The following is a 23,796-nucleotide window of genomic DNA, read 5'->3' as shown; positions in this document are numbered from 1 at the left end:
GTGGTAGAATAGTGGAACAAGCTTAGCAACTTTGTAGTAAGTGCTTGGACGCTAGAAAGTTTTAAAAGGAGGCTAGATAGATTCTTGGATGATAGAGAGTGGTTGTAACTCTCGACAGGAGCTGCCATGCGGAGGCCAACCGGCCTATTGCAGACTCCTTATTTTCTTATGTTCTTGTGTTCTAGTTTATTTCATCTGAAGATTTGATACCCCAGTTTATTTCACGGGATGATTAACCAAGTTTATTTCAGCCAAAGATTTAACATGTTACTGCTGAATATTAGACACCCAGTATATTTCACCTGAATGTTAGACAACCGAGGGATGGGTTAAGTTAGGTTAGGTGAGATTAGATCAGGTTAGGATGGGATGAGTTGGGTACCGTTACAATAAGTTAGGTTAGGTTAGATTATAACAAACCCAAATTAATTATTACACTGACTAATTATTTCGTTGTAGGGAAAAGGTGGGAACGTCCAGGAGAGGTGGGGAACACAGAGGACATCTCCAACACGACTATCATTGAACTTCCAGTCAACTTTCAAAGTAGGAGAATTATGTATTTGGTAATCTCATGATCCAACTAAAACAGGTCTGCTAACTAATTAAACACAAACATCAAAGGACTCTGTAAACATAGAGTCCTTTGATGTGTTTGTTTACAGAGTCCCTCGACGTTTATGTACCGTATACTTAGCTAATTTATTCACAATTATCATCAGTGCATGTCAAAGCTTACAAAATATCACTTTCAACTTTGTCCGATAAAAACTACAACAGTATTTTAATTTCTAGTAGCGAGTCATCGTAAGTTCAAAATTTCCTATAAATTCAGAACATCGCAGATATTTATTACATGATGCATCTCATTCAGGAATTCATTTATATTTGAAAAGTTGAGTATTTTATATCAGCTGCGAGAAAGAACCGAGAGAACACACCCAGTAGGCGGCCAACTCCAGCTGCCTGTTTATAATCGGCGTCCTGTCTACAAAGATATCTAACTTAACCTAACCTAACCTAACCTAACCTGACCTAACCTGACCTGACCTAACCTAACCTAACCTAACCTAACCTAACCTAACCTAACCTAATCTAACCTAACTTAACCTAACCTAAATATGTTGTAGACCGCACGCTATGGTACCACCCTCTATTCTTAAGTTATGTAATATTAATAGTAGTAGTAGTATAAGTGTTTGATGACCTGATGACCTGATGACCTCCCCAGGGTGTGGCGACCGGCAGTGGGGAGGCTCTAATGATGAGGAGCAGGAGGGAGTGTGGCATAATCCCTTTACGCTAAAGAACCTCAATGCTGTAAGTGTTATCTGTTGGCTTGAAGTAGACACCCTAGTTTGGCTCACCTGATTTATATAAACCGTAATGCGAACTTAACCTGACCTAATATAACATAAAATATCCTAACTTAACACAGTATTGCTTACACTAACCTAACCTAACGTAATATAACATACTCTAACATAACATAACCTAACGTAATATAACATACTCTAACATAACATAACCTAACGTAATATAACATACTCTAACATAACATAACCTAACGTAATATAACATACTCTAACATAACATAACCTAACGTAATATAACATACTCTAACATAACATAACCTAACGTAATATAACATACTCTAACATAACATAACCTAACGTAATATAACATACTCTAACATAACATAACCTAACGTAATATAACATACTCTAACATAACATAACCTAACGTAATATAACATACTCTAACATAACATAACCTAACGTAATCTAACCTAACCTAACACAGTATAACCTACACTAATCTAACCTAACCTAACCTAATATAACATACTCTAATTTAATCTGACCTAATCTAATACAGCATAACCTACATTAATCTAACCTAACCTAATATAACATACACTAACTTAACATAACCTAACCCAATCTAAGCTAACCTGATTTATCCTAATCTAACCTAACATAATCTAATCTAACCTAATACAGTATAACCTACTCTAAGCTAACCTAACTTATTATAACATACTCTAACCTAACATAACCTAATCTAACCTAACCTAATCTATCCTAATCTAACCTAACCTAATATAACATATTCTAACCTAACCTACTCAAACGTAACCTAACCCCCAGGTAGCATTAGCGTGATTAATCACCAGTTAAATAAGCTGGGTTGTTTAATCCTCAGGTGCTGGCCCCTATTATTTTACAAATAATAATAATAATAATAATAATAATATTATCAATAACAGTAATAATAAGAACATAAGAATGGAGGAAACTGCAGCAGGCCTATTGGCCTGCTGCAGTTTCCTCCAAACTGGGCAGTCCCATTTACACCCTACCCTTATTGCTCATATATCCACCCAAAATATGTTTGAAGCTATCCAGCGAATTTGCGTTATTGATTATGTTTGGTAACTTGTTTTACTCATCCACTACTCTATTTCCTTACCAATGTTTACCTATCTTGCCCCTAAATCTAAATTTGTCTAATTAGTAATTATATAAGACTAACCAGTGAGCGAAATTGATTGAAAAAAATATGAAAACACTGGATTTTCACTGTTATATTTTAGTGGACACTTGTAGTTTGCGGAAATATGTAAAAAAAAATGGATATTTTAAAAATAAACGTTACTTAACATTTGTGAGTATGAAAAACAGACCTAACCAATCTAACCAAACAAACCTACCTCACCTTACCTAACTTCCTTACTGGGGTGCTCTGCCCCTGGACCCCCAGGTATATTAAACAGAAAGAACTTACTATGATATGATGAAATTTTTGACAATTTCTGGACATGAGATAATACGGCCGCATTTGCGCTATGCACCCCGAGCAGCAGAATGATTTACTGTGTTGGCGGGTTCTACAATAAATGATTATCATATCAGAACTCACTGATGAAAACAATGTAAGAAAATAAACAGACTCCATGTAAAGGAATAATGATGTGATCTTTAAACAATTGAAGGGTCTTGTTGTCTTTACCCTTAAATTCACAAATTACTTCCATGTGAGATCGGCGACAAACTTCACACGACATGCTGAAAAACAAACTGTCCCTTGTGCTGGAATAGCACCTCAGCAGAGCGAGGCCTCATTACCCCCGCGGGCAAGATAAACTAGTGCGCGTGTAGGGGTATCGAGATATTAATGTTGTCTAGCACTCAGGATGGAAGGAAACTCTAATGTGGTTTTCTTGTATAATATATATAAGTTATATGATAGACAGTCTGGTGCTGGAGGTGCTGTGTGGTGAGGGGCTGCTTGGTAGAGACGTGCTGTGAGTAGCTTGTTGAAGGAGGTAGATGTGCAGGAGCTTCGTTAGAGAAGATGTTGCCTGTTGCTGGCCTCCTGGTTGAATGAAATGTTAACAGCGTGGAGCTTGCTGGAGGAGATGTTGCTTGTTCAGGAAGAATGGTCAGAATGAATCTCGATACGATACGAAGTCTTTAGTTAAGAGGTGAAAGAAGATTATTAGGAGTTGAAGGAAAAGTGGTGAAACTGAAATACAGTAGGAGTAGAAAGAATCTGGGCTCAACCAGATCGCTTCATCTTTCTTATTGGTGTTTTATCTTTGTTCTGCTCCCTTGGGTCGTCAGACCTTTGTATTAATATTGGTTTATTTATATAATGCTGCTTATTATTATTATTTGTTATTGTTGGAGTTGGGGACAGCTCTCGCTTGGTTGCTAGGGAAGACTGTAACAGGTGGTGGCGTGGCTACGCAGTTGTAGGGAAGAATTCCACTACACGCGCCTAGGCGCCTAATTATCTATGAAACGAACAATTTCCACAATAAATGATTATTATATCAGAACTCACTGATGAAAATATTGTAAGAAAATAAACAGTAATAAAAATAACTCGCTCGTGGGTTAGTCCTATATATTAGCCGTCAAATTTAAAACCATTGTTACGAGTTTGCTCCTGGTTGGATAGTTTGAATACCTTTGTTATATCATCTTTGTTTAACCTTGACTTCGATTTATACACCTCGATGATATAGCCCCTCACTCAACGTCTCTCGAGGGAGTGCAAATTAAAAACATTTAACCTGTCTCTGTCCTCAAGGTTCCTAATGCCCGGGTTTAGTCTCGTCATTCTCTGAATTCCTTCTAGGGATTCTATATCCAATCTGTAGTGCAGTGACCAGAACTGCACTGCATAATCCAAGTGAGGTCTCACAAGCGCAAGATATAGTTTAGGATAACCTCACCAGTCTTGTAGCTAACACTCCTTTGTATGAACCCAAACACTTTGCTAGCCTTGTTTCGAGCAAATACACATTGTTGACTTGGTTTAAGATTCCTACTTATCATTATTCCTAAATCTTTCTCACACTCGGATTTCTCTATAACAACGTTGTTCATCTGGTATCTGGTTTCTCTCTTTACATCTCCTGACTGAGTACTTTACAATTATCTACATTAGATTTCATCTGCCATTTTTCATACCATTCGAAGAATTTGTTTAGATCTTCCTGTACTTTTGCTGAGTCGTCTGATTTAATTACACGCTCTAATTTAGTGGCATCAGCAAATTTACTTTTGTTGTTGTCTACGCATACAGCTATGTCGTTTATGTATATAATAAATAGTAATAGAACAAGTACTGAGCCTTGGGGATACTCCACTAGTGACATTACTTCAATCGGATTTAGTGCCGTTATTGCTGCTACTACTACTACTTTTTTTTTTTTTTTTTTTTTTAAACGTGGCCTCCAGCCTCCCCCAATAGCCACACCTTCGCCACCATTAAATTACCTTAATATTAAATAGCCTAATACATAAGTAGCTATCCTATCTGTGTTAAATTAGTTGAGCCGCAGGTCTATGCGGCATTCAGTGACAGTAGCCTCAAAGTCAATATCTGCAGCAGTTGTCGGAGTTGGGGCAGAAGCTCTCGTTCCCCTGAGGCAGAGCAAAGCCGACCGGAGGAGAGAAAAAGACAGTCGACATCTCATCCAGGCTGTAACATAACTTCTGGGCTGCTGCTTCTGTTCGGAGATCAACTCCGCATGTCTGGCGTAGAAACATCTTGCACTTGGTCCCATCCCACCAGAGGTTGTGAACACTAGAGGAGTGAAGCTGCCTTGATCAACGTTTTGAATTCTCTCCCCATATGCCCTTCTCTTGTTGTTCTCGTTCCTCCTATGTGCAGCATCGAGAGCTAGGTTACGGTGACATGCTGCCATGGGATCAAAAATCCTGATGTCGAAGAAAGCTCGCTGTCCCAGCGTCCAGAATCCTCGAGCACTGACGTCCACACGGGCTTCGTTAGATGTGTTTGAAGTCCTGTGTTGGAAGATCTCACATTCCGGCAGATTTCCTTCAACATATTTGTTGTGAGATCCCTTACCTCGTCATGCCTCATGCATATGAAGCCCCCCTTCTTGCACACCATGGCGTGATCGCCATCATAGGAAGAGCCACACACGTATTGGGAGGGCAAACCTTCTACTGGCCGACCGTACCTTAGAGCAATGGCATCTGTAAATTCTTGTTTATTAAGACTGAAACCATTTGCACTTATCGGTAACGTAGTTAACCAGTTCGAGGCGCCCACCTCCTGCGCTATAGCTACTTTTTTTTCAAATTTTCTGGTACCTGCAGCAATAGTTGCTGCAACTTATCATTTTGGCAGTGCTGTCGATCTGTCGTAATGGACCTACGAATCTTATTTACTTCTCTGGTATCCACTTCCCCTGTTGCATTCTGGGCTATTATGTGGTCGGTGAGGGCTGCTGTGAGCTTAAGTGAATTTTGATGTTCAGTGGCAGCAATCTCCTCTGGAGTTGTTAGTCCCATCCCTCCCAGTCTTGGTGTAAGTGCAGGAAGTGCTCTTTCTGCTGGGGTTAAGTCAGGGTGTTTCACTAATTTGGGAATGAACTTGACCCTGATATCTTCTTCCAGAGAGTGGAGAAGGGGTCCGATATCAGGGATAGTAGGCATCAGGTAGTTCCAACGATGCTTGACTCCATGGGTGAATGCAGCAAAGGCCGCATGTGGCTCTGTGTTAGCAATCTCAGACAGAGCTTGGATTTCACTAACCCACTCATTCACCTTTCCCGCTAAGTACTTGGTCTTGAAGTCCGTAGTGCCAATTACTGAGCCTAGATGTCTTTGGCCGTCCTTAGTTATTTTGACCTCACTTCCGCCAAAACCTCCAATGCCCGTTCATAATGTTCTGGCTTCACGATGGGGAAGGACTTGCTGGCGTTTGGGTGGTACCCTATTTGTGGACCTCGCGATGTTACCAAGTCCCCACCACTTTTCCTGCTCCTGTAAAGTCATCAGCATTTGCCACTTGTTTGACCCCAGTTGTTTCAAATTTTATTTCTTGTTGGAGCACTGATAGGCCAATTGCATACATTGCCATTGCAACAGGGTCCCCTTGTGTTTTTCCCTCGGTTGACTGTAAGATGGTATCACCTCTTAGAGCCTTGTTGTTTACTATGTAGAGGTCTGATGGATTCCTATACGAATTTTCAACATACATCGCAAAGCTTGGACACTTGATCTTGATGTTGTGCAGTGCAGCCTTGCGGTTAAGTATGCTGAATGCGTTTGAAGCATCCACCAGGAGAACGGCCTCACAATCACGCTTCTCAAATATCAATCTCATGGCGTGAATGGCAGCCTCCCTACCAGCCTGGTGGCCAGCACACACTTGTAGGTTCCCTGCTGCTGTCCTGACATGATCCTTTACCACCTCCATTATGCATTTTCCGATGATCCGCCTCAGCACTTCCCCCACCCCTATAGGTCTACACCCTGGTTTCTTTTCCAGAGGAATAAGGCGGCAGGCCGTCAGGGCCTGGAGGTGATGGCAGCAAGAGGATGCAAGCTTTCTTGCAAGGGCGGCAATGGCAGTGCAGAGATCGCTTGCTACAGGGCCAAACTTGTTTAAGCTGAGGATGACTCTCCAACCGTTTGCATCCAGCCCTGAAGGGCCGGCTCCTCCTCGAGTCTTCAGTGCCTTTTTCCACACCATCTCTCCTGTTATTTTCTCGAACAGGACAGCATTAGGTGGGATATAGTCACCCTGGAACCTGATGCCTTCGTCTTCGCTTGCAGGGGGATGTTTCTCTTTCAATAGTTTTAATCATTTAATGTCTCTCTGTTTATTGGCATCACCCCACCGGAGGATTCCTCTCTGAGAGATCTTACCGCAAGAGACACTTTTCCCACACACATTTTGTTTCCAAATTTTCTTGCCACGTCATCGGTGTTTTGCTTTCCGTCACCCGTAATTTTTAGTCTCTCCTGCAGTGTTCTTGCTTCACATAGGAGATCATCTAGGGCCCCAGTCTGCCACATTGCCAATCTTCTCTTCATTCCTGCCACATTTTCTTTGTGCTTAGCCTTTGTGTGTGTCCTCTGACAAAATAGATGTGGTATTATTGCCAGTGTTTGAAGAGCTAGAGGGGCGAGGAAGCGGTCCTGAGTGTAATCAGTGATGGAGCGAGTCATCTCCCGAATCATTTCTTTGATGGCCGCACACTTGGGTGGTTCAAATAAGTTAGCGGGCGACCACTTGACAATTTCTGAGTAGGTTTCTTTGACCCATATGTCCGCATTTTCCATCGACATGCCATTCCACTGAGGTGGCTGTCTCTCATTCTCCTCGTGGACACCTGCTACTAAGGGAGCAGCATTTATTAGTACTACATTTTCGGGTTGAGTAGACTCACTGCTATCATTTCTGATATCATCGGGTAGTTGGGTCCCGGCGATATCCACTGTGGCCACCTGTGTCGGCTCCCTGCGACGTGGGTTCCGACACTGGTCTCGTTTCTTGCAATCCACACATGGTCGGTTGTTTCTCGCACAAACCCAATTTGTGCAGTTTTGGTTCGGGTTAGCACAGACGCAGCAATGATTGTTTCCAGGCATAGTGAACAGCACCTTGCGCGATAGTTACGTCCCCCTCTGAACACCTGATTTAGTTCCAGGCGCAAGATAACACTGGTTCTTATGAGGGAAGGGCAGAGAGGTGACAGGCTGGACTGCTGTGTCCAGGTAGTAGGGGCATACGTGCGTAGGCTACCCCCCCCCCCCAAGGGCGACTATCCATACGTCAGAATGATACACTATGGACAAGAATTTGTCACACCAAGCACTTGTTTATATATCCTTGGCACAAATAACCACTATTCATATGGTCTCACTGGTGTAATATCAGTTATATATACTCACTTGGTTCGTCGAGATCCTACATGTAGTGTCCTACTATGGTGGGGAGGCGACCGCATGGGAGCACTCTCGGACCCATAGGGGCGAGAGTCTGGAGACCACCCCTGTCAAAGTAGGCTTATCGACACTGACCTTGGCTCCGAGCCTCGCGTTATTCCACTGACCCAGGGCAGCCAGGTCACCACTCGCTTGGTGATCGCCGGTGAACACACGGAATATTTACAATTTATGCCGTAAGGGATGAGAAGAAACCTTGGGTGGCAATGCTTAGGGTGACATCCGATATTCACAGACACATTGTTAAATTCCGGCTCCCTCACAACGAGTATATCCCCACTGTTACGACAGTGTCGTATTTTTATATTTTTTTTATATAACATGCTTCCATGTTCCATATTATTCCTGTAATGATGTGTTGCATTTACTATTATATAATCTAGTCACCTTAACCATGTGCTGTTAAGGTTTTAACTGTTATTATTTGTTCAAACCCATTTTGTATTGTAACCAGTATTCTTTGTTCTCTAACGACCATCTGCATCGTTAAACGACCCACCTGCCGGTGGCGTGGCGGGAACCGACCTTATATATAGGACCCACCAACTGACGGAGTTCGTTCAGTCCTCTTGTCATACAGTTCACATCCTTTGAGTGACACTCGTCACCTGTTACTTATACTTAATTTATTTGTGTTGTTCCTATCGCCACCAATGTGGTATATCTATGTGAGTACCTATTTATGTCTCCATTTATGTCCATCAGTATTTGCTTAGATACTATAAGTAATTCAGTGTTTCACTTTAGGTAATTTCGGTGTTAGTTTTTATATGTTTATGCAGTGTTAACGTAATCCAATGCTTTATTTTTATTCTTTTGATGTTTCGATGTTTAGTATCATTTGTGTCTTAACAGTTTCGATGGTGAATCAATTTGTTGTGACAGCCTACCGGGCTCTTTATTGTGTTAATATTTAATTAATTATAAATTCTTAAAGGTTTACTTTACTAATTTTTATTCCATTTTAATTTACTTCACTTTTTTTGTTTGGTTACGCCTAGAACCTGGATATTTAAGTAAATTAAGAGACGGCGTAACACCACCAATAACCCTTTAGAACAGGGAGGACGTTCCACGACACCCACGCCACGCCACCACCACTACTACTACTAATACTACTGCTACTACTTTTTTTTTTTTTTTTTTTCTGGAAACGTGGCCTCCAGCCTCCCCCAATAGCCACACCTTCGCCACCATTTATTTACCTTAATATTAAATATCCTAATACATAAGAAGCTATCGTATCTGTGTTAAATTAGTTGAGCCGCAGATCTATGTGGCATTCAGTGACTGTAGCCTCATAGTCAATATCTGCAGCAGTTGTCGGAGTAGGGGCAGAAGCTCTCGTTCCCCTGAGGCAGAGCAAAGCTGACCGAAGGAGAGAGAAAGACAGTCGACATCTCATCCAGGCTGTAACATAACTTCTGGGCTGCTGCTTCTGTTCGGAGATCAACTCCGCGAGTCTGGCGTAGAAACATCTTGCACTTGGTCCCATCCCACCAGAGGTTGTGAACACTAGAGGAGTGAAGCTGCCTTGATCAACGTTTTGAATTCTCTCCCCATATGCCCTTCTCTTGTCGTTCTCGTTCCTCCTATGTGCAGCATCGAGAGCTAGGTTACGGTGACAAGCTGCCATGGGATAAAAAATCCTGATGTCGAAGAAAGCTCCCTGTCCCCGCGTCCAGAATCCTCGAGCACTGACGTCCACACGGGCTTCGTTAGATGTGTTTGAAGTCCTGTGTTGGAAGATCTCGCCATCCAATGGAAGGAGGGTCGGTTCTACCGTGACGTCCCGGCAGATTTCCTTCAACATATTTGCTGTGAGATCCCTTACCTCGTCATGCCTCATGCATATGAAGCCCCCCTTCTTGCACACCATGGCGTGATCGCCATCATAGGAAGAGCCACACACGCATTGGGAGGGCAAACCATCTACTGGTCAACCGTACCTTAGAGCAATGGCATCTGTAAATTCTTGTTTGTTAAGGCTGAAACCATTTGCCCTTATCGGTAACGTAGTTAACCAGTTCGAGGCGCCCACCTCCTGCGCTATAGCTACTGTTTTTGTAAAAATTTTCTGGAACCTGCAGCAATAGTTGCTGCAACATGTCATTTTGGCAGTGCTGTCGATCTGTCGTAATGGACCTACGAATCTTATTTACTTCGCTGGTATCCACTTCCCCTGTTGCATTCTGGGCTATTATGTGGTCCGTGAGGGCTGCCGTGAGCTTAAGTGAATTTTGATGTTCAGTGTCAGCAATCTCCTCTGGATTAGTTAGTCCCATCCCTCTCAGTCTTGGTGGAAGTGCAAGAAGTGTTCTTTCTGCTGGGGTTAAGTCAGGGTGTTTCACTAGTTTGGGAATGAACTTGACACTGATAGCTTTTTCCAGAGGGTGGAGGAGGGGTCCGATCTCAGGGATGGTATGCATCAGGTAGTTCCAGCGATGCTTGGCTCCATGGGTGAATGCTGCAAAAGCCGCATGTGGCTCTGTGTTAGCAATCTCAAACAGAGCTTGGATTTCGCTAACCCACTCATTCACCTTTCCCGCTACGTACTCGGTCTTGAAGTCCGTAGTGCCAATTACTGCGCCTAGATGTCTTTGGCCGTCCTTAGTTATTTTGACCTCACTTCCGCCAAAAACCTCCAATGCCCGTTCATAATGTTCTGGCTTCACGATGAGGAAGGACTTGCTGGCGTTTGGGTGGTACCCTATTTGTGGACCTCGCGATGTTACCAGGTCCCACCACTTTTTGATGCACTCCACTTTTCCTGCTCCTGCTACTACTTTTCTTTTAAACATGGCCTCCAACCTTCCCCAATAGCCACACCGTCAGCACCTAGCTTAGTTAGTTAAGCCCCATGTCTATGCGGCATTCAGTGACTGTTGCTTCATAGTCAATATCTGCGACCGTTATCGGCTTTGGGGGCCGAAGATCTCGTTCCCTTAATAGTGGGGCAGCTAAATGCAATTTTTCAAGAGAATCATGCAAATGGTGATACAAACACTAAATTTTGCATGGTAATTTTCTAATGGTTACTAGTCAAGTCTGCCTGATTGGCCATTTTAATATCCAAGATGGCCGCCATATTGACCTTCAAAAGTTTATTTTTCTTAGAGAAATTGATGTAGTTGGTCAATCTGAGTGATCTTGGTGTCGATATGCATGTTTTGAAGCATGCTCAGATGATTTTTAATAGTTTTAAGTCCATTGGAACATTTTTATCCACATAAAATAACACTTTTAGGAAAAAATATAACAAAAAAGAACTTACTAAAAAAATAACGTACTCACTATTAGCACTGGTTCCCTTGACTTCTCCTGACAGTATATCTTTGTGCATTTACTGCTGTTCACATATGCAGCTGCAAAGTGCTATGCAGGAAAGTCCAAAGCGAAACCATTTGCATCTCTGGTTGCAGTCTTTCTTACAGGAACATTTGGTCAGCTCCTGACAGCATGTTACAATCGGAGGAAGAGTCGTCCAACGTATCTGCCATGCCTTTCCCTTCTGCGTCCATCCCAAGTTGACAGGACTGCTGGTTTCTGGATTGGAAATTGTTGCCTGGCCCCAGATGATATCAGCCTGGTATGCAGCCCGCTTTGCATGTTCCTTGGGGGCTGCCTGGGTTGGTGGAATGGAGTCATATGGTCTCTGTTTGCGGGAAAAGAGATTTAGTCTTGCCTCATCTACACCAGTGGCTGCACTAGATCTGTCGTACATGAGGACAACAAATCTTTCCAGCTTCTGCAGGTCAACATCAGCAACTGTTGTTGGACATTGGCTGAGTTTGGTGAATGTTTCTGAAACTTCATCACAGACATTCCATGTCTGCCATGCAGATTTCTTTCCTTTCCCACGGAAGCCAGACACAACGTCACAGCCAGTAAAAGCATGAAATTATAGGATGCCACTCGCTTTCTTAGGCCCTATCGCAGAAACTACAACATGAACTGGAACATCGATGACTGGCTCCTTGGCCAAAGGCAATCCACATGTTATCAAGACCAAGCTCCTGTAGTGATGGCAGTACAGATACTGCTATGACGACCACGTCAGTGTCATTGGCTTTGATGATGAGGAACTTGCTACCTTCCATTGCTGCATCCCTAGCATGCATAAATATTCGTGTGCCTGCTTCCTTATGACAGCATGGAGCCACAGCTTCTAGGGACTTCTCTGTGTTGCTAATGGCATCTTCTCCCTTTGTCACAACCACCGTGCTGGTCCTTCATTCGAGTAGCATGAACATCGGGCGATCCAACACCCAGCTGCTCAAGTCTCTGTCTGTAGAGTGTGACCAGGTCAGCAAGTCTGAAAATGGGTGGTTTAGTACCTTCACTAGAAGCTTTCATCTGAGTGATGTAAGTGACCAGTTCAGAGAAAGCAGTTGGGTATGCGTCCTTGTTCGGATGAAGCTCTTGTGCCTCTTCTTGCTCATGAGCATTTCGGTGTGTTCTTTCTCGGTTGTACAGGTCTGCCAGGCAGCGAGGGTGATACTTCAGTTCTTGTTCCACAACATCTCCTGCACTTAGTCTGGCAAGGAGTTTTCCATCGCTAAGTGTCTTCGCACAATCATTCAATCTTTTATTAAGTTTCATTGTCATTGCATGTCTTATGTCATCTCCCGAAGCTTCTTCCTCACATAGAATTCATTCTGTTGCTTTGGGGTCTCTGACCATTTGTGGTATCTTGCTGCTGCTGCTCTCCTCTGTAGGAACTGCAGAGGTTCGCCTTCTCTGAGCTCTATTTAACTTTGTGTTGTTGAACAGAAGTCTGCAACTCTCATGATACTGTGCCTTGTTTCTCCTCAAGGTCTCCTCTATCCCATCATCTTCAACAAGGCTTGCAGGGTCAAGCTTGATTGGCAGTGCATTGATTGAATGAAATAGAGGAATATTCCTTGCCAAGCTCTTATAACCGTCATCTCCTTTTTTGGCAGGATTTGCGTGTGGAGATTTAAGATCTTCCGTCTTATCCTGTTGACAAAGACAACACTTTGCCCAGTCAGTGAGGAATGATTTGTTGGTAGATTTTGTGTCCATAACTGTTTTGATCTTCAGGGCCGAGGGTCTATCCTTTTACCACCCTGATGAGCACTTTCTTGTATGGGATACAACAGGGTTCATGCCTTTTGCCTTACACCAAGTCCGATCGTTCATCCAGTGTCATTAGTCCCGTGCGATCTGTACACCATCCAGATAACTAAAACCCCGTTATCCTTGGCATGGCTCTCCCGCGCTGACACATCCTGTCAATTCAGGTGCTGCTGCTTAACTGATTTGGGGTTGGTTAATCAGCATTTGGGACACTAAGCTGTTGCAGTATGACATGCTTTTTCTTAGCTGACACTGAACCCCATGCTGGGTTGCACAGCAGTGATGTCACCAGTGTTCCCTGGTCGTGCCCGACAATCACTCCCTCACATGCAGAGACCCTCTGCATGCTACCCTCACCTAGATGGAAAAAACATAAAACCAGTACATAAAACCAGTCATAAATAAGATAAATATATATCTGAGAGTATCAGAAATAGAAAAAAATAATATGAGCATGCTTGAAAACATACATATCGACACTAAGGTCATTTAGATTGACCAATTACATCAATTTCTTAAAAGAAAACCATCTTTCGAAGGTCAATTTGGCAGCCATCTTGAAAAATAGCCGCCATCTTGGAATTTTCAAATAGCCAATCAGGCAGATTTGACAAGTAGCCCTAGGGTATGATCAAGCCAAATTTCATGCTTGTATTCTATGTTTGTCTTTGATACCCCCAAAATGTTCTACACTACTGAGGGTATACACAAACACTTGTTATCTTGAAAATAGGTTCTTATTCTCGTACGGGAGATATACAGAGGGAACAAATAGACAGTCGGCTTCCACACCATAAGGACTAGCGATCTCAACTCTCTGTATCACTCCGCGCTGGCATGTACAGATGCCAGTATTCACAAGCTGAATACATAAAATGTAGATATGATAATTCACATACATAACATGGTGCATAATAAATGGAAATATTACATAGGATTAATACATGTTCTGTAATACTTTACTGTACATATTTAATAGAGTAATATACGAATACACAGCTTAAGGTACTACTTCGTGTCCATATTATACACGTATCACCATTTGCACGATTTTTCCATTATCCGCTCTACTATAAGGCAAGGCAATGCAGACCTAAGCAGAGAGATTGCCGCCGTCGCTGCCGCCGCCGTTACCGTCGCCATGACCACCACCACCACCACTCTCTTTCTCTGTCTTACACTTTCCCACTCCTCTCTCTCTCTCTCTCTCTCTCTCTCTCTCTCTCTCCTCCACCCTCTTTCTTTCTCACATTGTTCGTGCCCTCACAGAGTCAGCTGGACTTCAAGATACGTAACCCTGATGGAGGCATATACCAAAACTGTCTCATCATAAGAGAACTTGGATTGTTGGACACAGACTGCAACAAACAGAGTTGCTCCGCCTGTCACACTACAGCGGGTAGTACCTGGACCTTGAGGAGCATCTGTGAGGAGGAAAAGGTGAGGACTGATGGTTGGGAGGTATCTGTGAGGAGTAAAATGCAAGGGCTGACGGCTGGATGGCATGAGTGTGAGAGAAGAAAAATTATTAACGCCTGTATCTCTTACAACTATGTCATGGGTCTTAGTCCTGGCCAGAGACACACGTGGGAACGGTGTTTTCCACTTTCTCCTTTACCAACACTGGACAGGACAACCCCCGAACAGCTAGTGGTGATATAATGATAAAAAAGGAAACTCAGCGAGTATGTACAATATGTATGCTGTTATTGATTATGTATTGCCACTATGTATAGGTATGTATTATGTATAGTTATACACAGTATTATGTATAGTTATGTATTATATAAGATGACTTAACCACTTGAGTATGATTATTTAACCTCTTGAGTAAGATAAATTAACCCCTTGAGTACAATGACCCTGTCCTCCGGGGACAAATAATTGTACTAAATAATTTAAGCTATTATACTTAAAGGGTTAATGTTAAAAGCAGAATACTCAAAGGGTAAAGCTAAATCAGCATATAGATAACGGATTAAGCCGTCATACTCAAAGTGTTAACCCACATATTTAAAGGATTAAGACATACTCAATGGGTAGACCATCATACTGAAGGGGTTAAACCATCATACTCAAAGGGTTAAACCACATAATTAAAGGATTAAAACATATTCTAAGGGTTAATATATTGTACTCGTTGGATTAAATCATTAAAACATCATACTCAAAGGGTTAAACCACATGTTTAAGGGATTAAAATATACTCAAAGGGTTAATGTATTTTACTCACTGGATTAAGTCGCTAGGATATCATACTCAAAGGGTTAAACCATCATACTGAAAGGTTAAGCCATCATGCTCTATGGTTTAAATAATTATACTCAAAGGTTTAAACCATCATACTTAAGGGTTCTAATACCACACAGCGCATGTACTACTTCGACCTGGTGGCCTTCCCACTCTACTTCCGAGGTTATGGTGAATACATGGTGGAGAAGGTGGGCGACGTTTGGACCTGGTATGATAGCATTACTAACATCACCAAGGCTGTCTTACCTGTACAGGAACACCTTAATTACCCCATCGGTAGACAGACCTGGGACATCAAGGTGAGTTTACTTCTGTTGGTAGATTGTGATGGAATTTTATAGTGACGTCAAATGTGTTCTAGGATAATTCGTTACTAGTTCAGTATTTACCTAACCTAACCTAACCTAACCTAATTCACCTTTCCCCTTTTAACAAACAGTGTTTTGACAAGAATCAATCAAAAAGACATACAGTACATTCATGCAAGAGTTAATACACCATACTTTTTTTTATACTATAATACCAAAGAGATGACTTGACAGACATACGTACTTCCAGGATCCAGTATGTGGACAAGAATCAGGAAAGAGGCAACTCACACTCTCACCCTGTACAGCTGGAGAATTTACCTGTACTGACGGCACCTGTATATCATTCGCTAGACGCTGTGATCTGAAATTTGACTGTGGTGACAAGACGGATGAAAGCTTCTGTGATATTGTCAACTTTCCAGGGGACTACAGGTCTAAACTGCCTCCTAGACCAGGTAAAATGTATAAAGGTTTATTGTGATTTAATCTTGTTTATTTTGTTTTATTGTTTCATGTTTAAGTTGTTTTACGAAAGATGTGTTTGAATGTAAAGATAAATTTTGTCCTGTCTGTACAGGGTATGTCTGTCTGTCTGTCTGTCTCTTATTCTTTTCTTTCCCTATGTCTATCTCTCTCTTTTCTTTTCCTCGTAGTGTTGGATCTGCCTGTCTGTCTCTCCAAACATTTTTTCTCTTCACAGTATCGAATTTCTGTCTGTGTCTGTCTAGCTGTCTGTCTCTTTCTCTGCTAACATCACTTCCTCCCTCACAGTATCGGATCTATCGCTGCCAATATCTGTCAACGTCTCCATGGACACTATCAATATTGACACCACCACCATGTTGATCTCTGTCAGCTACAACCTGCGTATGACCTGGTTCGACAATAGGCTGACCTACAACAACCTTAAGGCTCTCACTAGGCTCAATACAGGTGAGATTGCAACCTTTGCTTGACCTGGTAACTAAAACCTTTATCTGACCTGGTAAACCTACGCCACTATAGGCAGAAGTGGGTTAGATTAGATTATGTTAGTTTAGGTTAGGTCAGATCTGGTTAGAAACATTCACGGTGATTTAGAAATATCTCAAAATCATTCATAATGCTCTGCAATACTTCAAAAGCATACATAATACTTCTCAATGCTTCACAAAATCTAAAAATAAAAAATAAGTTCATAATGCTCCATAATGCCTGTGAACATTTATCATGCTCCTTAATTCCTAAAAAAAAAAATATATTGCTAAAAAATACCCCAAAACATTCATAATGATCCACAATTCTTCAAAACACATTCATACGGATCCACAACGCCCCCCAAAATTATCCACAATGCTCCACAATTTCTCAAAACATTAATAATGCTCCACAACGTAGCAAAACACATTTACAATGCTTCAGGAACATTGACGACGCCGTGGTCATCTTTACAGTGTCGCTGGATCAGGTCGAGCAACTGTGGCGACCGAACGTGGGGTTCATCAACACAGACGACATCCAACACACGGTCGTGGATCAGGGCGCTGTCACTACCATCATCAGAGAACACCCGCACTTTGTCCGTGACCTGTCCAACCCATATGAAGGTCTGTAGTCTCTCTATCTCTCTCTCTCTGAGTGTATGTTTGGGTGCATGTGTTTGTGTGTGTGTGTGTAAGTGCGTCTATGTGGGTGGGTAGGTGGGATGTAATAATAATAATAATAATATTATTATTATTATTATTATTATTGTTACTATTATTATGATTATTATTATTATTATTATTATTGTTATTATTATTATTATTATTATTATTATTATTATTATTATTATTATTATTTAGAAAATAATAACAATAATAATAATAATAATACAAATTTTCATAAAAACAAACGGTTTATTGAAAAGCACAACAGTCAAAGGATGAAAATACTCATTTATTATGGACAAAATTGACTTACAGTGATATGATATTGAGGAATACATTGTCTAACAAAAGTTTTCAGTACACAACATAGACTAGCATAGCATAGCATAGCATAAAAGAGCATAACATAACATAACATAGCATAACAGAGCATAGCATAACATAGTTTTTAGAGTATTTAATCATCAGATGAAATATACTTGGGGTGGGGCTCATCTCATCTTACAGTGGAAGTCTACCGAGGGGACACCAACCCTGTATCAACCACGAGAAAGTACAGCACTGTATTTACCTGTAATTTCGACTTGGTACTCTACCCATTTGACATCCAAACCTGTTCAATGCAGCTACAGATCCAGTCTGCTTCCTCTGAGTATCTAATATTCAACTCAAATGGTGAGTATTTCGCCCTATTCATCTATTATGGTGAGTATTTCGTCTTATTTAACTTTTATGGTGAATATTTCGTCTTATTCAACTGTTATGGTGAGTATTTTATCTTAGTCAACTATTATGGTGAATATTTCGTCTTATTCAACTGTTATGGTGAGTAATTCGTCCTATTCATCTATTATGGTGAGTATTTCGTCTTATTCAACTGTTATGGTGAGTAATTCGTCTTATTCAACTATTATGGTGAATATTTCGTCTTATTCAACTGTTATGGTGAGTATTTCGTCTTATTCATCTATTATGGTGAGTATTTCGTCTTATTCAACTGTTATGGTGAGTATTTCGTCTTATTTAACTTTTATGGTGAATATTTCGTCTTATTCAACTGTTATGGTGAGTAATTCGTCTTATTCAACTATTATGGTGAATATTTCGTCTTATTCAACTGTTATGGTGAGTATTTCGTCCTATTCATCTATTATGGTGAGTATTTCGTCTTATTCAACTATTATGGTGAGTATTTCGTCATATTCAACTGTTATTGTGAATATTTCGTCTTATTCAACTGTTATGGTGAGTATTTCGTCTTATTCAACTGATATGGTGAATATATCGTCTTATTCAACTGTTATGGTGAATATTTCTTCATATTCAACTGTTATGGTGAGTAATTCGTCTTATTCAACTGTTATGGTGAGTAATTCGTCTTATTCAACTGTTATGGTGAGTAATTCGTCTTATTCAACTGTTATAATGAGGCATTTCGTCTTATTCAACTGTTATGGTGAGTATTTTATCTTATTCAACTATTATGGTCTTATTCAACTGATGGTATTTCGTCTTATTCAACTGTTATGGTGAATATTTCGTCATATTCAACTCTAATGGTGAACATTATCTAATTCAACTGTTATGATGAGTATTTCGTCTTATTCAACTGTTATGGTGAGTAATTCGTCTTATTCAACTGTTATGGTGAGTATTTTATCTTATTCAACTATTATGGTGAGTATTTCGTCTTATTCAACTGTTATGTGTGTCTTATTCAATATATGGTTATTTCGTCTTATTCAACTGTTATGGTGAGTATTTCGTCTTATTCAACTGTTATGGTGAATATTTCGTCTTATTCAACTGTAATGGAGAATATGTCGTCTTATTCAACTTTGATAGTGAGTATTTTATCTTATTCAACTGTTATGGTGAGTATTTCGTCTTATTCAACTGCTATAGTGAATATTTCGTCTTATTCAACTGTTATTGTGAATATTTCGTCTTATTCAACTGCTATGGTGAATATTTCGTCTTATTCAACTGTAATGGTGAATATGTCGTCTTATTCAACTTTGATAGTGAGTATTTTATCTTATTCAACTGTTATGATGAGTATTTCGTCTTATTCAACTGTTATGGTGAGCATTTCGTCTTATTCAACTGTTATGATGTGTATTTCCTTGTATTCATCGAACGTAAGTGAAAATTTTATCATGTTAGGTAGCTTCAAATATATCAGCTGTCAGTGTAAATGATCTATGATATCAGTAAAGTAGACGTTATATGTAATCTTAGTAGTTGTCAGATGTCAGGAAAGGATATCAGATGTTAATGTTAGAGATGTCATTTGTCAACATTGAAACGTAAGCACAAAAGAAGTCAAATAGAAGGCCTCAGAACAAAAGAAAATCATTTTATTTTAGAGACATCAGTTGTCAGCTTAGAAGACGTCAACACAAAAGGAAGTCAGGTATTTTAGAGACATCAGTTGTCAGCATAGAACACGTCAGCACAAAAGGAAGTCAGGTATTTTAGAGACATCAGTTGTCAGCATAGAAGAAGTCAACACAAAAGGAAGTCAGGTATTTTAGAGATGTCAGTTGTCAGCATAGAAAGATACCAACACAGGTATTTAAGAAACGTCAGTTATCAGCAAAGAAGCACACCAATACAAATGGAATTCAGGACTCATCTCTGTACTCTACCCACAGATTCTTACAATATCTGGGTCAGAAGTTCCTGATTGAGTACGGAATTGGACTCATAGACCTCCAGGTGGACAACGCAATGCAGTATAGCGAGATGAAATAGAGATTCCTATTGAAAATTCGACAAGTTAGAGACATCAGTTGTCAGCTTAGAAGACGTCAACACAAAAGGAAGTCAGGTATTTTAGAGACATCAGTTGTCAGCATAGAACACGTCAGCACAAAAGGAAGTCAGGTATTTTAGAGACATCAGTTGTCAGCATAGAAGAAGTCAACACAAAAGGAAGTCAGGTATTTTAGAGATGTCAGTTGTCAGCATAGAAAGATACCAACACAGGTATTTAAGAAACGTCAGTTATCAGCAAAGAAGCACACCAATACAAATGGAATTCAGGACTCATCTCTGTACTCTACCCACAGATTCTTACGCCCAATATCTGGGTCAGAAGTTCCTGATTGAGTACGGAATTGGACTCATAGACCTCCAGGTGGACAACGCAATGCAGTATAGCGAGATGAAAGTCCGTATTGAGTTGATTCGACGCTATGGCTATGCTATGCTAAACATCTACATTCCATCCCTTACCCTTCTCATTATTAGCTATGTAACGCTCTTCTTCCGGCCAACTATATTTGAGGTGCAATGCTCTTTCGTTTTGTTGTGATATAATGTTGTTATTTGAATTTATTGTTGTGTGTTTTAGAAGATATAATTTGCGATGCTGTTTTGTTTCATTGCTAGACAGTATTAACCGTATTCTTGCTCCCCATGTTCTAAATAGCGATGGTTTGCGATATTCTTTTGTTTAAATGTAATGTTGCTTTACTTCATAGTGTCTGTGTTTCAAGGTGCTATGCTTTACGATGCTTTTTTGTGTCATTGCTACACAATATTAACCTTATTCATAGTCCCATCTTTCAGATAGCCATGGTTTGCGATGTAGTGTGACTTATTTCTTTGTTTATCTGCCTTGCTTCTCTCCCTTCATATTCCCCTCTTTCATATTTTGTGATTCAGACATACAGAGACAGGCAGAAATACTTAAACAGAGACAGACAGAAATACGTAAATTAGAGACAGGCAGATTGACAGACCATTAAAAAGATCAAGATAGAAACAAAAGGAGACAGGCAAGCAGATAAACAGAAAGAGACAGACAAATAAAAAGAGAGAGAGAGAGAGAGAGAGAGAGAGAGAGAGCTAGAAGCATAGTGTTGAACATCCAGGAAGCAGTGGTTTGCATGCATGAGAGGATACCACAACTTTAAGTGATTCTGGAAAAGAACATACTAGTGCAGGGTATAACTTAACCTTTGTGGGTCGATACACACCATAAAAGACCACAACAACACCCTATCCACTACAAAAGATTGATAAAATGAAAGTTATTGATGAGAACACTGTATACAAAGTTATATTACTTTCTGCTGTCACCTGTGCAACATGTAAATACCTGCAACATTGCAATAAGGAATCATTTGGAGATACATTCACTTTGGCATCCTATTTTATGTTACTTCTGGATAAATAACTTCTTTAAACCATCTTGATATGTGTGTGTGTAAATAGTCATCATTTTTTTCGTAATTCATGTTGTCTTTAACTTGTTTTTAATTCGTGTTGCCTTTGTTTATAATTCGTGTTGTCATTGTTTTTAATTCATGTTGTCTTTAACTTGTTTTTAATTCTTGCTGTATTTCTTTATAATTCGTTTTGCCTTTGTTTATAATTCGTGTTGTCGTTGTCTTTAATTCATATTGTGTTTGTTTTTAATTCATGTTATCTGTATCTTCTTTTATTGATGATGTGTCTTATTCGTGTTGACCTTAACTATTTTCGTTATTCATGCTGTCCTCTCTGTGTTCTCTCTGTGTATTCTCTGTGTTCTCTCAATGTACTATCTGTGTACTCTCTAGGTTTTATCTGTGTACTCTCTGTGTTCTGTCTGTGTTTTCTCTGAGTACTCTTTGGGTTCTGTTTATGTGCTCTCTGTGTACCGTCAGTGTTCGCTCTGTGTTCTCTCCGTGTTCTATCTGTGATTTCTCTGAGTACTCTCTGTTTTGTGTGTGTACTCTCTATGCACTCTCTGTGTTCTCTGTGTTTTCTCTGTGTTTTCTGTGTTTTCTCTATGTACTATCTGTGCTCTCTCTGTGTTCTATCTGTGTTCTCTGTGTTCTCTCTGTGTTCTATGTGTTCTTTCTGTGCACTCTCTGAGCATTCTGTGTTCTCTCTGCATACTCTGTGTACTCATTGTGTACTCTGTGCTACTAACCAGTGTTCTTCTTCAGGTGAGAGTAATGACTGCACTCACTGCCCTCCTGGTGTTAGCTACCCTCTTCACGCAAGTCTCAACTTCTTTACCCAAAACCTCCTACTTCAAGATGGTGGACATTTGGCTCCTCTTCTGCATCGTTCTCATATTTTTCATCATCATCTTCCACACTATCATTGATTTCCATGTTGATTATAGTAACACAGGAGCGCCTCTCTCCTCCAAGGGATGGGTTGGCACGTCTCAAAGAAGCTCCGGTTCAAATATCGTGAAGGTAACTCCTGTAGGTGGTAATACTAAAAGTGGCGATGAAGATATGAATAACTTGTCAATTAATTTCCTGAAGGTGAGGTTTGATGCGAAGTTTTATATTAATTTGTCAAAGCTTACCATGTTTCTGGTGTTCTTTGTGTTTAATATTACGTATTGGGGGACACTGGCGGTGGGTTCTGGTCTGGTTTATTACTACTGAAGGTGGCGGTAGTGGTTTTATTTTACTCCTGACATACTACTACTACTACTACTTCTACTACATTTTTTTTTAAACATATCCTCCATCCTCCCCTTATAGCCACACCTTCGCCGCCATTTTATTACCTTAAAATTAAATATCCTAATACATAAGTAGCTATCCAAGCTGTGTTGAGTTATTATTATTATTATTATTAATATTATTATTATTATTATTATTATTATTATTATTATTATTATTATTATTATTATATTACCTCAGCACTACTACCAATACTCTTACTACATCTACTACTACTACTGCCACTACTGACAAAGGTGGCCCACCTGTGAGGTACAGTAGAGACAACTCAATGTATACTAAACCTACAGTAAACAGAGGCAACAAGGCTGACACTGTACTCGACCACCTTCACTTCCTCAACAGGAAAGTTAAGAGTGCCCTGAGATAGTTATATTTGACAGGCACTTTAAAATTATAATAGCTTTACACATTAGAAACCAAACAACACCTTTAGACCACCAAGCAACGCCTTTAGAAACCAAACAATACCTTTAGAAACCAAACAACGCTTTTAGAAACCAAACAACACCTTAAGATACCAAACAACGTCTTTAGAAGCCAAACAACGTCTTTAGAAACCAAACACCGCTTTTAGAAACCAAACAACACCTTAAGATACCAAACAACGTCTTTAGAAACCAAACAACGCTTTTAGAAACCACACAACACCTTAAGATACCAAACAATGTCTTTAGAAGCCAAACAACGTCTTTAGAAACCAAACAACGCACTTAGAAACCAAACAACGCCTTTAGAAACCAAA

At 40.2% G+C, this 23,796-nt stretch overlaps 1 protein-coding gene across 1 annotated transcript; it reads left to right on the top strand.

Annotated features, from left to right (window-relative positions):
- Positions 1–463: 463 nt before the first annotated feature.
- On the top strand, positions 464–23,086 carry LOC121859960 (glutamate-gated chloride channel alpha-like). Its single transcript, XM_042356913.1, has 10 exons — positions 464–546; positions 1,232–1,320; positions 14,649–14,819; positions 15,749–15,931; positions 16,191–16,398; positions 16,715–16,876; positions 17,377–17,529; positions 18,079–18,246; positions 20,646–20,863; positions 22,515–23,086. The coding sequence occupies exons 4-10, from the start codon at positions 15,752–15,754 to the stop codon at positions 22,968–22,970; spliced, it is 1,545 nt and encodes a 514-aa protein (XP_042212847.1). The 5' UTR covers positions 464–546; positions 1,232–1,320; positions 14,649–14,819; positions 15,749–15,751; the 3' UTR covers positions 22,971–23,086.
- Positions 23,087–23,796: the final 710 nt, after the last annotated feature.

This window comes from Homarus americanus, unplaced genomic scaffold (genome assembly GCF_018991925.1).
Source record: "Homarus americanus isolate GMGI-L3 unplaced genomic scaffold, GMGI_Hamer_2.0 scaffold47938, whole genome shotgun sequence".
Classification (NCBI taxonomy): Eukaryota; Metazoa; Arthropoda; class Malacostraca; order Decapoda; family Nephropidae; genus Homarus; species Homarus americanus.
This window is presented reverse-complemented; position numbering and strand designations above follow the sequence as displayed.

Excerpts from the sequence above, each read along its gene's own strand:
- LOC121859960 (XM_042356913.1), top strand. The coding sequence starts at position 15,752 with ATGTACTACTTCGACCTGGTGGCCTTCCCACTCTACTTCCGAGGTTAT. Across the intron at positions 15,932-16,190 it reads GACAGACCTGGGACATCAAG|GATCCAGTATGTGGACAAGA; the intron begins GTGAGTTTACTT and ends ACGTACTTCCAG. Across the intron at positions 18,247-20,645 it reads TCTAATATTCAACTCAAATG|ATTCTTACGCCCAATATCTG; the intron begins GTGAGTATTTCG and ends CTCTACCCACAG.